Below are 13865 nucleotides of genomic sequence, written 5' to 3'. Positions count from 1 at the left end.
TACGGGTTTTTTTTTTTCCCAAAGCAAACATTTTTTAATTCCATTTTCCAAAAACGAATTTTTAAAAAATATATATTATTCAAGGTCTTCCTCAGGGCGTAGATGGATGGACCTCCCAGCAGCATTGTGGCTGCTGGGGACATCTGAACCAAGTCAGTCCCAGTGCTTGGGGCCCTAGCCCCAGTTTCCGCTGTCAAGCAGTGGGTGAATTCAGGGCTTGCAGGCGGCCACACCTGCACCAGGCATTGCCTGCTGACCACCTACTCTGCGTTTTTGAGGGGGTGGAATTACTGCCTAAGGACATCCATGGATAAGGCAACTGTATGTGTAGGTGAGGGATGAATCATGAGGGACACCCAGTGACAGGGCCACTGTACTTGCAGGTAAGTGATGGGACTGAGACCTGATGCTTTGGTGGGGAAAGACCGGAAGATCTGGATGGATCAGAATGATTCACCAGCCCACACTGGGAATCCTGAGTAGGGCTTGTTAGCATGGATCATTGCTGACCACCATACACCAGTCTGCACGAAAGCTATGGATGGGGGCCTGTCTAGCAGGGCTAGATCCTAGTACCAGACTGAATGTTGGAACAAGGGACGGGTCACATTAGGCAGGGTCATTGTCACCAACCAACACGCTAGAGAACCAGGTCTGGGGGTAGATTCTTTGGGGGATTTGTGGGCCAAAACCTGTGGAAATATAAGTCCCACTGGTTAGGTCAAGAGTTGGGCTGATGATGAGCTGAGCTAGGTGTGACCATGGAACCTGCCACACTCATGAGTACAGGGATCGAAAATAGTCTGGGTAGGTCCAGGCTGCGTCACCCACGTGTGCATCCTAAAACAGGATGTGGGGCAGAGTGGGCCACAACATTCACCAGGTCATATGGAGGGGAAGGATGTGCCAGGCAAGGACCTAGCACTGGCTGGCATGCCTAATCTGGTTCTTGGAGTGGGCCAAGTGGGGGAACTTGGGAAACTCCCTTAGTGAGTCAGAGCTCCCACTGGTGAGCACGTGGTCTAGTCCTGGGAGTCACGAAGCCTGTGCAAGGTAGTTCCATCAGTCAGCAAATACGTGAGTTGGTTTTGGGAGGGGGCAGACAGGGTGGGGCTGAGCAAGTCTAGCTCAGCAGCAAGTGCAGAAACCAAGATGGAACATATCTCAGGTGGGCTAAGCTGTCACACCTACTGGTTTGCATGAGCCAGGGATGGGAGCAAACTGAGCAGGGGCAGGCCAGGTCAGGCCAGGCTACAGCATCTAAAGGCAAAGGGCAAGGCAGGTGAGGGACTGTGCCAAACGGGGTCAGAGCAACCACTGGTACAAAGATCTGTGGCTGGTAACAGGCCTGGTTGGGAGTAAAGGGGACACCCTGACTGAGTTGTGGTTTCCACAGGTGAGTGTGAAGGCCAGAGTGGGGGCTGCTGTTTGGTATGTACATGGCTACATTGTCCCTCGCCGCAAGTGTGAACTGGGTCTGGGGTGAGACAAACTGGGGTAGACCCCAGCATCCACTGGTGCTTGTGAGAACCAGGGTAGGTGTAGGATGGGCTGAGCTATGTCTCTGTCCCTGCTGAACCTTGTGTGAGCTGTGTGTAGGTGTGGACCAGGCTTGGCTGGTCTGTAATACCCAACAGTAAAAACTGTAACGAGTGAAGCCCAGTCAGGAAAGGCTACTGTTCCTGTGGGACAGGAGGTGGACTAAGTCGGGCTATGCCATGAACTCACTCTTGTGCGCAAGATCTGGCATTGGGATAGGTTCTGATGGATGAGCTTGGGTAACTCCTGTGTCAGGACACAGTCCCTGAAGGTGAGCGCAAGAACCGTGACAGGAAACAGCCCAGTCCAGGCCAGGTAATGGTACCCAAAGGCATACATTCGATGCAGGCTGGGGACAAACCAGGGTGGGCCAGTTCACATAAACCACTTGGGAATCTAAGTGCCAGAGTGGTGTGCGGGTCAGGCCAGATTGGGTTGTAACACAACTCAGTTCACATGAGGGCCGGGACTGGGGGCCAGTTGGACTAGGTTAGGCTGTAGCCCCCAGTAGCGTGAGCTGGAAATGGGGGTGGGCTGGGCCAGGCCAGGTTACAGCACCCACTGGCAAATGCCAAGGTGAAGTGGGCCATACCAGACTGGGCCGCAGCACCCAACCAGCACACATGATACCAAGTGGGAAAGGGATGAACCCAGTAGGGGGTTGTGAGGGGCTCCTCTGCTGGACCACCACTCCCACTGGAGAGCATGAGTTGATTTGGGAGCAGACCAGATAGGGCAGTGCTACCATACCTGTTAGCTTCATGTGAGCTGAATTAGGGAAATGCCAGAATGGGTTGAATGTTTCTTCTGGTGCATGCATAAGCCAGAGTGGGTGTGGGTTGTTTGGGCTTTGCAGCAGTGTCAGCTGGCAGATGCTGGCTTTGGGGCAAATTCTGTCAAATTAAACAGTACAAGATCCTGGAAAGTACAAGATCCTGGAAAGTACAAGATCCAGTAGTGGGAGTGGCCCCAGTAGGGAGACAGTGAGCACCTCCCTTGGGTTGCCATTGTGACTGGTGAGCATGAGAACTGGGACTGGGGCAGGCATGACTAGGCAGAGAATGGCACCTACTGGCACATGTATTGGCTAGTTAGTGGGTTTGGTTGGTTTGAACTAGGCTTCAGTGCTTATTGACTTGTATGTGAGCTGAATGGGATGTGTGACAGACTGGATCAATCGGCTGTACATACTGGCAAGCATGAGAAGCAGGGCAGGAGGTGGGCCTGATGAGGGTTATTGTGGGTTGCTCCGACTAGGCGGCTTCTTCCACTGGCATACGTGAAGGCCGGAATTAGGCATTTGTGTGGTTTGCAGCAACACCCTAGTTTGTGTAATAGACAGGGCTGGAGGCAGAACTGACCCAGCAACTGAAACTACCAGCATGTGCATAAGCTCATTGGGTGACAGACTATGCCAGACCTTGTATTGGCAGACACAGACAAGAATCGGGTTTGGGATCACCTCATATGAAGTTTCTTTGGGAATCCCCTGAATTGAATCGCCGTACTCAGAACCCCAACTGTGTAGGAAATTGCAGGTTCCATAGTCTGACCATGCAATGGATGTGTCAGAGCTGGCCCTCCTCAGTGGCTTAGACAGAGCAATGGACAGCACATCCCTGCAGAGGACACCTGGTACCACAATAGAAGATGGAGGACAGAACAAATTGATTAACTACCCCGGCCAAGTGTTGGTAGTGAGTACCTGGGCAAATGAAGACTCTACGGTGGACTATGTCAACCAGTGGATTCTGGAGAGATCGGCAGTAATTCAGACCTGTCGAACTATTGAGACCTCATGTGCAGGACCCTCAGAGCCTGCCCCACATTGGAGACCCTGGGGTGGCTAGACACAGGGTGTAGAGGTGTTTGGGAGGCTGGGTGTGGCTTCTCTCCTTATCCCCACCATTCCCACCCCATCCCCTGTCCTTCAGATACAGGAAGGAAAAAATAATGTGAAAATGCTGTTCTCACACACCTTCCTGTAGCTCTTGACCCTTATCACCCTAATCAACTATGTAAAATCATCAAAAAAATAAAAAAATAAAATATATTCAACTTTTTCAAAAAAGCTTTTATTTTTATTGGTAAGTCAGATTTATAGAGAGAAGGAAAGACAGAGAGGAAAGCTGTTCTGTTCACTGATTATCTCCCCAAGTGGCCAGAATGGCTGGAGCTAAGCTAATCCAAAGCCAGGATCCAGTCTGTGGTAAGCTGTCTGGATAATAGTGGCTGGGAGAAAACACAGCAATTTTTTTCCTTAATTTTATTTTTAATATTGTTTCCATAATTGAGAGGAATATGCTCCCATGTAGGCTTCCAATTAGGATGGGAAGGGTTGAGGTATGGAGGAAGGTGGGTGGGACAATGATTCAGTTATTTTTACTTTTCTCCTTTGCAGCAGGGGAAAGGGAGAGGGGTCTCTCCTTGCTTTCAAACTACATCAGCACAGAGGAAATTTTTTAAAAAAAGATTTACTTATTTTTATTGGAAAGGCATATTTTGAGAGAGAAGGAGAGACAGAAATATCTTCTGTCGACTAGGGCTATCTTGGCTCCACCTTGGAGGGCATGGAGGACCGGACATGCAAACAGGACCCCTCACCCCATCAGCCACTTCTGGTAGGTTAAGTTGGGGGGCGTGGCCTATCCTGGCTGCTTCTGAGCAGCTGGGACCATCTTAGCTTGGGTGGCCAAAGCACCAATTGGTGCCAGGCTCCGCCTGCTGGCCACCCGCTGTTAAGCTCTGGGGACTTGGGGGTGATGAATTACTACCAAGGGACATCTATGGATAAGGCCACCGTAAACATACATGAGGAATGAATCTTGAGGGACACACAAGAACAGGGCCCAATACTTTCAGGTTAGCCAGGGGATTGAGACCTGGTGGTTTGGAGGGGAAAGACAGGAAGATATGTGTGGGTCAGACTGATGGACCAGCCCACATGGGAGTCTTAAGATGGACTTGTTAGAGCAGAGCATCGCTGACTGCCACATACCACCCTACAGGAAAGCTATGGCTAAGGACCTGTCTAACAGAGCTAGATCCCAGTACCTAACTGTCAGGCAGGGCCATGACATAGACCATAGCAGCCAATGGATTCTGGAGAGATTTCATCATGATTGTAGTGGCAGGATCGAAAGCAATCCAGTACTGTTAAAATATCAAAATCTCTTGACAACTTCATGGTGTAAATTTCTATTTTTCTTCCTTTTGTTGATTTTGTATTGTGGCTTTTCATTTAAGAGGATGTATATTAACTGTGTAATGGAGACTATCATATCTAGATGTGAGGATACAATGCAGTATGCATCTCTACTTCCACATCAAAGATGGACTCCCAATGAAACGGTTAACTGTGTGTGGACAGTGGGATGCTGGACTCTGCCATTGACCATGCCCACAATGATGGATGTATGACTGTTTATGAAGAACTATATTGTAGTAATAGTATACAGGAACTCGGTGGGGAAAAGGAGAAATGCGGTGAGAGTAAGGGAAAACCCAAGGCCTATGGAATTTTATCGTAAAATAATAATAATAAAAATTTTTTTGAAATAAAAAAGGATCCTCTGTCCACTGATTAGCTCCCCAAGTAGCCTCAACGGCCAGAGCTGAGCTGATCAGAAGCCAGGGAACCAGGATCCTCCTCTGGGTCTTCTACATGGATGCAGGGTTCCAAGTGTTTGGGTTATTCTCAGCTGCTTTCCCAGGCCACAAGTAGGGAGCTGAAAGGGAAGTGGAGAAGCAAGGATTAGAACTGGGGTCCATACAGGATCCTGGAGAAGGCAAGGCAAGGACTTTAGCTACTAGTCTACTGTGCCGCGCCCAGAAGATTTTTTTTTAAGATTCATTTTTATTGTAAAGTCAAATTTACAGGAAGAAAGAGATACAGAGACAAAGATCTTCTTTCTGCTGGATCACTCCCTTAGTGGTTATACAGTTGGAGCTAAGCCATTTTGAAGCCAGGAGTCAGGAACTTTTTCCAGATTTCCCCCATGGGTGTAGGGTCCCAAGGCTTTGGGCCATCCTCCACTGCTTTACCAAGCCACAAGGAGGGAGATGTACAGGAAGTGGAGAAGCTGAAACAAACCGGTACCCATATGGGATCCCAGCAACTTGCAAGGTGAAGATTTAGACACTGAGGCATTGCGTCTAGCCCCACAGAAAGATTCTCAAAAGCCATATATAACTTCGTATGATTTATGCTTTGAAAAGATTCTAGGAAAAGGTGGTAATAGGAACCAAATCCGCCAAGTGTTCTGTTACATCAGGCAGAAATGTGCCAAGTTAAGTTGAATCTGAAGTAGATTATACTGATTTTGGGTAAGTTTTAGAAGTAGAAAAATATCTGGAAAATGCAGAGATAACCAAGTTCTTAGAAAGGGAAAGGATATATCCCTAAAATAAGAAATTTCATTAAATTAAGTTTCATGTATACAGCAATTCCACTTAGAATTATAAGTAATGTAAAAGAGGTAATACAATAATCTTTAAATGTATTTGGAAGAATAAATCCTAAGGAAAACGAATTCAGAAGGAAAGTAGTGTAGGAAGACTTATTTTTCTATAGTAAAACTGTTTAAATCAAGAGTATGCTGGGCCTGGCGTGATAGCATAGTGGTTAAAGTCCTTGCCTTGAACACGCTGGGGTCCCATATGGGCACCAGTTCTAATCCTAGCGGCTCTACTTCCCATCCAGCTCCCTGCTTGTGGCCTGGGAAAGCAATCAAGGATGGCCCAAAACTTTGGAACCTTGCACCCGCATGGAAGACCAGGAAGAGGCTCCTGGCTTTGGATTGGCTCAGCTCCAGCCATTACGGCCACTTGGGGAGTGAACCATCGGATGGAAGATCTTCCTCTCTGTTTCCCTCTCTCTGTATATCTGCCTTTCCAATAAAAATAAATAAATCTTTAAGAAAAACAAGAGTATGCCATTGTCCAGCTGGCATGCATGAGAACTAGAATGGGTGTGAGCCATCCTGGCTAGACCACTGACCAGCTGGCAAGTGCCAGGACTAGGTGCAAGTTACATCATGCTGAATCACAGTACCTCTTAGGGGCAAGATCCAGGTTGGGTACATGCCTGGTAGGGCAACTGTGGGTACATGCCTGATAGGGGAATTATGAGCACTTTGCTGCTAGACAGTAACTATACTGGTGACTACAAGAACCAGGGCTAGGGGTGGGCTAGGTTCGACAAGGCAGCAACACCTGTCAGCATACATGAGGGCAGGGTCTTGGGTGGGAGGGCAGACAGTGCCCATGGCTGTGCATGAGAGTTGGATGGGATATTGGCTAGGCCAGATTGGTCCGCAGCAGAGGCTGGTACACAGGAAAATGAGTTAGGTGCAGGCCTCGTGGGGGTTGTTTGGGGTCACCCTGACTATGCCATTGTACCTGCTGGTATGTGTGAGGATCCTGATCTTAGCAGGCTGGTTGTGCCCTGCAATAATACCCATAGATTGGTGTGACACATCCACCAGTATACACATTATTTGGTGCAGGTGACAGAATGTATCTGACTCTTACTGATTGTTGCTCATGAAAGTCAAGTCTGAAGTCACCTGGACAAGGTTTCTTAGGGGACTCTGACTAGACCGCTGGGCTATGTATTACTCTATCCTGTTAAACTAAAATATGAATAGTTTTGTAGAATAATACATGAAATGTGTGAATGTTTTTTTCCGGGTGATGAAATTGTGGGTCATTACCTAAATTTTTCATTGTTGTTTGAGCTGCTTAATGATTAAGATATAAGTAACAAACTACTTTCACTGAAAATGAAGGAAAGCTATATATTGATCCTTTTTCTCCTTTCTCTTGCAGTTATGCTATATTGACTCCCAAACTGATGGTGGAATCCCTTCTTACTGTTTCGCTTTAATGGTGATGTTTTTTCTACAACAAAGAAAACCCCCTCTTCTTCCTTGCTTACTTGGAAATTGGGTAAGCATGAGTTTGTGATCCATATGCATGTATATATGTAGTTTGCTCTTGGAGAGAGCTCTACTCAAACATTTTAAGATGGAATTCTGGTTTGTTTGTTTGTTTGTCCATCTTTAAAAAAATTTGTTTTAATAATTTTTCAACTACCAATTTGGAATGCCTTTTCATATAGATTGAAGGCTTTGACCCAAAAAGAATGGATGACTTTCAGCTGAAGGGCATAGTAGAAGAGAAGTTTGTGAAGTGGGAATATAATTCAAGGAGTGCAACTGAGAAAAACTCAATTGCTGAGAAAAACAAAGCTAAGGCAGACCAACCAAAAGATGATACCAAGAAGACAGAAACAGACAACCAAAGTAATGCCATGAAGGAAAAACATGGCAAAGTAAGCTGTTTTTGTTTTTGGCTTTTCTATCTGTAGAATTTGTAATGCCTTCAATTGAAGCTGTTTTAATAGATTTTAATTGACTTTGGGCAAGCCTCTTGGCCTCATTTTCCTCAACTATAAAGTGAGGGGTTGATCTGGTTTAGTTTTTCAGTAATAAAATTCCCTAATTTAAACTGTATCTGTGAAAGCTCATATTGTTTGAATCATATCAAGGTACTGCATTGTATCTTTCTCCGTCTAGATAAGGAGAATTCCCTTCAAGGTGTTAGACTGCGACCAAAATTTTAGTACTTGAAAATGATGTTGCCAGATTGCTTTGAGACATACCCAGTGCTGTAAAAGGAACTGCTTTGCTTATTTAATCATTCACCATTACTTTATCTCGGATCTGCCATATGCCAGGTATTATCTTGGGTGCTGAAGAGGCAGAGATGGATGGCCATGAATTGAATCCTTTAAAAGCTTGTAGTCTTTGACAGAAGGACCATTATAGAAGTCGGAGTATTTCTGATATCATTCATTGCTTCAGCTGTACTAAATTATTTGGAGTTTCCTAGGTACACTTTCCTTCTCCACTTAGCTCTTATTTCACTTAACTACCTTCTCCTGTCTCCCCAAATACTCTCATTTTACCACTTCACTGAGAATACTGAAGTAATCAGAAGCATTGTCTGTAGTCACGTACTTGTCTGGTTGCCTGCCTTCATAAATGAACTTCTTATATTCTTACCCAAGGTCATTATTTCTATTTACATATTCAATCTTATTCCCTTATTTTCCACATGAGAACATCTTTCTTGCAGTTCTTCTCATTGCCTCCTAAATCATCAGCTTTTCATTCTTTACCGAATCAATTGTGCTTTTATTTTTCTCATCTTAAGAAAAAGTTTTGATACCACTTTCACTCCCATTTGTTTTATACTCTCCATGCACTAAAACTTCTTTAAATAATTGTCTGCATTAAAAAGGGGGGAAGAATTATCTATATTCAATATTTCCATTTTCTGTTTCCTCTAACTCAAGGCTGATTAGGGTTCCCCTGCTTACCCCTCTTAATTTTCACATGACTAAATCCAGTGGTCATTTTCTAATTTTTATCTGTTTTTGACTTACCAGTGTTTGCCAGTTGGTTACTTCCTTCCCTGAAAAATGTCTTTACTTGACTTTTCACTACATCACATTCATAATTGATTATTCCTCTTTTTATGTATTTATTTATTTATTGCAAAGTCAGATGTACAGAGAGGAGGGGAACAGAGAGGAAGATCTTTCATCTGATGATTCACTCCCCAAGTGGCCACAATGACTGGAGCTGAGCTTATCTGAAGCCAGGAACCTCCACCTGAATCTCCCACGCGTGTGCAGGGTTCTAAGGCCTTGGGCCATCCTCGACTGCTTTCCCAGGCCACAAGCAGGGAGCTAGATGGGAAGCAGGGTTGCCAGGATTAGAACCGGTGCCTATACGGGATCCCAGTGCGTGCAAAACAAGGACTTCAGCCGCTAAGCTATTGTGCCTGGGCCTGATTATTCCTTTTTAATCTCCTTTGCTAGGTCTGCTTTTCTCTCCAGTCTCATAATGCTAAGTGTGCAGGGTTGAGTCCATGATAGCTTTAATAATTCCAGCCAGTCCCATGGAATTTTTTTAAAACTTCTCTACCTCCCTCTTTCCTCTCCCCTTCCTTCCTTACTTACTTATTTGTAAGTCAGAGTTGCAGAGAGAGAACGAGAGAGAGAGAGAGAGAGAGATTGATATTCCGTTTCTTTTTTTTTTTTTAAAGATTTATTCATTTTATTAGAGCCAGATATACATAGAGGAGGAGAGACAGAGAGGAAGATCTTCCATCCGATGTTTCACTCCCCAAGTGAGCCGCAACGGACCGATGCGTGCCGATCCGATGCCGGGAACCAGGAACCTCTTCCTGGTCTCCCACGCGGGTGCAGGGTCCCAAAGCTTTGGGCTGTCCTCAACTGCTTTCCCAGGCTACAAGCAGAGAGCTGGATGGGAAGTGGAGCTGCCGGGATTAGAACCGGCACCCATATGGGATCCCGGGGCTTTCAAGGCGAGGACTTTAGCCGCTAGGCCACGCCGCCGGGCCCGATATTCCGTTTCTCAGATCATTTGCAGAGAGCTGGATCAGAGGTGAGCAGCTGGGATAGTAAACCTTACCCATATGAGATGCGAACATTGAAGGCAGCTTTACCTATTATGCCACAAAGTCAGCCTCAGTATCATAGATTTTAATCTAAGTATTATCTATATGTGATAACTGCTAAATTTAATCTCCAGCCAGAGTTATCTCTGAACCCCATAATTGTTTATCTATCTGTACATTCGATGTGTCAGATCTAGAAAACTTGCTGTCTGAACTGCCGGTTTTCCTCAGAAATTTATTCTACATTCAAGGTTCTAAAACATCTCAGTTGACAGCATTCCATCCTTTCAATTGTTAAAGCCTTACTGGTTTCTTTCATATTCCATTCTCAACTATATCAGGAAAATCTGTCACTGCTACTTCATAGTATGTTCAGAATTGGTTCACTTTGCTCATCCCTGCTGTTACCTTCCAGTCTCGGCCAGGATCATCTCTGCTAGATTGCTACTCTAGGCTCTTTTCCTAGCAGAGTTTCCTAGGAAAATCCTCAACAGAATAGTGTAGTTTATTCTGGATCACCAGGCCCTTTACCCTCTTGATGCTCGGAATGTTCAGTTGCTCCGTATTTTCGATGTATACTTTTTTTTCCTTCTTCTTCTCGTCCTTCCCCTTTTCCACTTACATAGTAACTTCCAGGATTTTTTTTTTAGTAACATTTCTACTTAGTATAACTTACTCTTTGTTCAATATGGCTATAAAAATTTCCCCTTCCTTATATCATACCACTGAACAAATGCTGTTTGCATCCATCTTCCACCCTATTTAACATAGTAACCTCTTGCTCTCACATTCACATCTCTTTTTTCCATAGCACTTATCTTATTGCTGTGTAATTTACTTATTATTTTTTTGTCTTCTTTCCCTAGAATGTAAGCTCCATGAAGGCAAGAATCTTTTGGATTTTCCCCTAAGAAATACTCCCACATGCCCAGAACATTGCCTGGCATAGAGTACGCACTTGATGAGAGTTGAGAGTTGAATGCCTGAATGACTGTTTTATGTCTGTTCTGCCCACTGGCTGTTTTTAGCCAATCTTCATCAAGTTATTTCCTCTGGATTTCAGTTATTACCTCTTGTGATTCGCCTGGTTTAGAGATCCAGTGTAGCATGTGACTTTGGTGTAATTGTTAAATTGCCTCTCCCTGGACTAATAATACTTGTATGCATTAGGAGCTCAATTTCAGTGGCAGTTTAGTGTAGTGGTTCACATTATGGATCTATATGGTCTTGAGTCAAATTCTTGCCCTATGAATATATACTTTGCAGAATTGTTAATCTATGTGCTGCTTTTATAAGTGTTTGGTGCCATGAGCTTGACTAATTGTGAGTACTCATTATTTGACCCTTGTTACAATGCCAGGAAACAGATTGTAAAACAATGTTTACTGAATGAAGGAACAGGTTATTGTTGTTCTTTTTGAATCAGCATATTTATTTAGATTTCAAAAGTAATTATTGACTAAAGAATTATTGCAATTTTTACTCTGGTTTACAGCCTTTGCTGCATTTGAGAATCACTTTAGGGAGCCTTAAAAATTCTGTGTCTTGGCCAAGAACTTAGATTAGGCAAATCAGAATCTTGGAGTATGAAAGCGTGTGGGGGTAGGAAAGATGAAATGATGTGGCATTTGGGCGTTAGCGTATCTTCCTGTTCCTCAGGTGATTCTAAGTTGCATCCTAGGCTGAGAATCACTGGCTTACTGGAAAGAACACAAGGGACCCTGTTCCTTGCCCTGTGCCTTGCTCCCAGCCTTTTGACAAGTTACTCCCTCATTCCTCAGTTTTTGAAAAAATGATGTTTAAGTCTTTTCAAACTGGAAATTGATTGGTTATATACTATTGTGAAGCTTAAATTAAAGGTAGTTTTTCTTTTTCAGTCTCCATTAACTTTGGAAACAATAAATCAGGTGTCCCTGGGACAGTTATGGTTAGAGCTGCTAAAGTTTTACACACTGGATTTTGCCTTGGAGGAATATGTCATATGTGTACGGATACATGATATTTTAACAAGAGAGAACAAAAACTGGCCTAAGAGGCGGATAGCTATTGAAGGTGAGATTGGTGTGCAGTATTTCATTTGGAAAATTTTGGGGGGTGTGCCAATCATTTATTTTAATACAGTGTTACAGATTTTATCCCTTTGCTAAAATGAGGAAGAAATGAACAATTGATGTTGACAAGTAAGGTTCCAAATTAAATCCCAAGAACATCAATTGTGGTAGGATAAGAGATAAAAATAATTAATGGGTTCTAGAACATTCCAGTGACAGTGAAAAAGGCAGGCATAATGACATGGCTTTTTATTGCAGCAATTTCTTCACTTAAAATGTAATTGTTGAGTTAGCCTTCTCAGCCATTTTAATTGCCTTTTATTGTTTTCTCAATTTGCTTTTTAGCTTTTTCTTTAATGAGGAAATAATAGATACTGCTATTGTATCTCCATTCCACAGCTTTCAAGAACTCTACTTGGGTCCCTATGTTAGAAAGACCTGGGGGAAAAATACTATGCTGACAGTCTAGCAGTTGGGAGGTACTTGTGTTGTCTTACATAGTTTATTGATGGAGGCTTACCTACTGACCATTTTCTTTTTTATTAGATCCATTTTCAGTTAAGAGGAATGTTGCACGGAGCTTAAACAGCCAGCTTGTTTACGAATATGTCGTGGAGAGATTCAGGGCAGCCTATCGTTATTTTGCTAGTCCTCAGAGGAAGGGAGGAAATAAATCTACAGTGGATTTGAAGAGAAAAGAAAAGGGAAAAATAAACAGTAAGAAATCAGTAAAGTCTGACAATATGTCAAACAACTGTTGTATTTTTCCTGGGGAAAACCCAGAAACAATAAATGCCGATAGAGGGCAACCTGAGAAATACACCGAAATGGAATGTGCGTCACAGAGATGTACTGGTGACAAAGGCGGCTTGTTGGTAAATGAACTGGATTTGGCTGACCCTGGACAGGACTCTTCATCTCTTTCCACTGCCACTGAAGGGAATGAATTAGAGCTAAAATCAGTGAAGAAACAAGATGATTTAGCACCTTCAGAAACTTGCTTTAAAAAGGAGCTCAGCCAATGTCGTTGCATTGGTTGTAAGTCTCCTGACCCAGCTGAATCTGCTGGGACAACAGACTGCAGGTCAAATGTAGAAACTGAGAGTTCACATCAGATTCTGAGTGTGGACACATCCGCTACCTCTTGCAGCTGCAAAACTACAGAAGATGCTTCTGATACTAATGATGATAACCTTCCCTCCCAGCAATTATATTTTGTGTTTGATAAATTTATTTTAACCTCTGGCAAGGTAAGATATGGCACCATATTTCTTTATAGCTTTTAGATTTTGAAATGTACAAATAGTTTGAATGGTAATGGTTATTATTTTGGAAGGATAATTCAGTGTGTTTCTGTCTTCAACATATTCCTCTTGTAATTGCCTTTAAGTAATGGCTGCAGAGACCCAAAAGGCTTCAGCACTGTATTATTTGCTGGCTTTCTTCCCTTTCTCATACATGAAAGGATTCGTATGCTATTTTATGAAAATTCATTTAGCAAATTCAGCATATGTATTGTCTTTACTTTTTATTCATATTGTTTTCTTTTAAAAGTAGCAGAAGATTTAAAAATTCTAATAGTGTCATTGTTCTAGTATTGTGTTTTGTTGTGATGGGGGAATATAAATATGATAAATGAGCAGGCATGTAGTCTACTTATTAAGTTGCCTACGTCCCACATTGGAGTAACTGGGTGGTATCCCGAGTCCCGATTCCAGCTTCTGCTGATGGTGTTGGTAACTGGCTCATGTGGAGACCATGGAATATGGAGCATTCCCACTTTGC

The 13865-nt window shown here is 43.5% G+C and overlaps 1 protein-coding gene across 7 annotated transcripts in view; it reads left to right on the top strand.

Annotated features, from left to right (window-relative positions):
• The window catches only part of TUT4 (terminal uridylyl transferase 4), a 125979-nt gene that overhangs the window by 63016 nt on the left and 49098 nt on the right, over window positions 1-13865 (top strand). For all 7 annotated transcript variants that reach the window (XM_058655132.1, XM_058655119.1, XM_058655139.1 and 4 more), the window contains exons 10-13: window positions 7369-7488; window positions 7661-7873; window positions 11907-12081; window positions 12627-13330. In XM_058655132.1, the coding sequence (XP_058511115.1) occupies window positions 7369-7488; window positions 7661-7873; window positions 11907-12081; window positions 12627-13330 (1212 nt within the window). The remainder of the gene's footprint in view (window positions 1-7368; window positions 7489-7660; window positions 7874-11906; window positions 12082-12626; window positions 13331-13865) is intronic.

Source organism: Ochotona princeps, chromosome 2, assembly GCF_030435755.1.
Source record: "Ochotona princeps isolate mOchPri1 chromosome 2, mOchPri1.hap1, whole genome shotgun sequence".
NCBI classification, from domain to species: Eukaryota; Metazoa; Chordata; class Mammalia; order Lagomorpha; family Ochotonidae; genus Ochotona; species Ochotona princeps.
The sequence above is the reverse complement of the archived record's forward strand: the minus strand, read 5'-3'. Positions and strand labels throughout refer to the sequence as shown.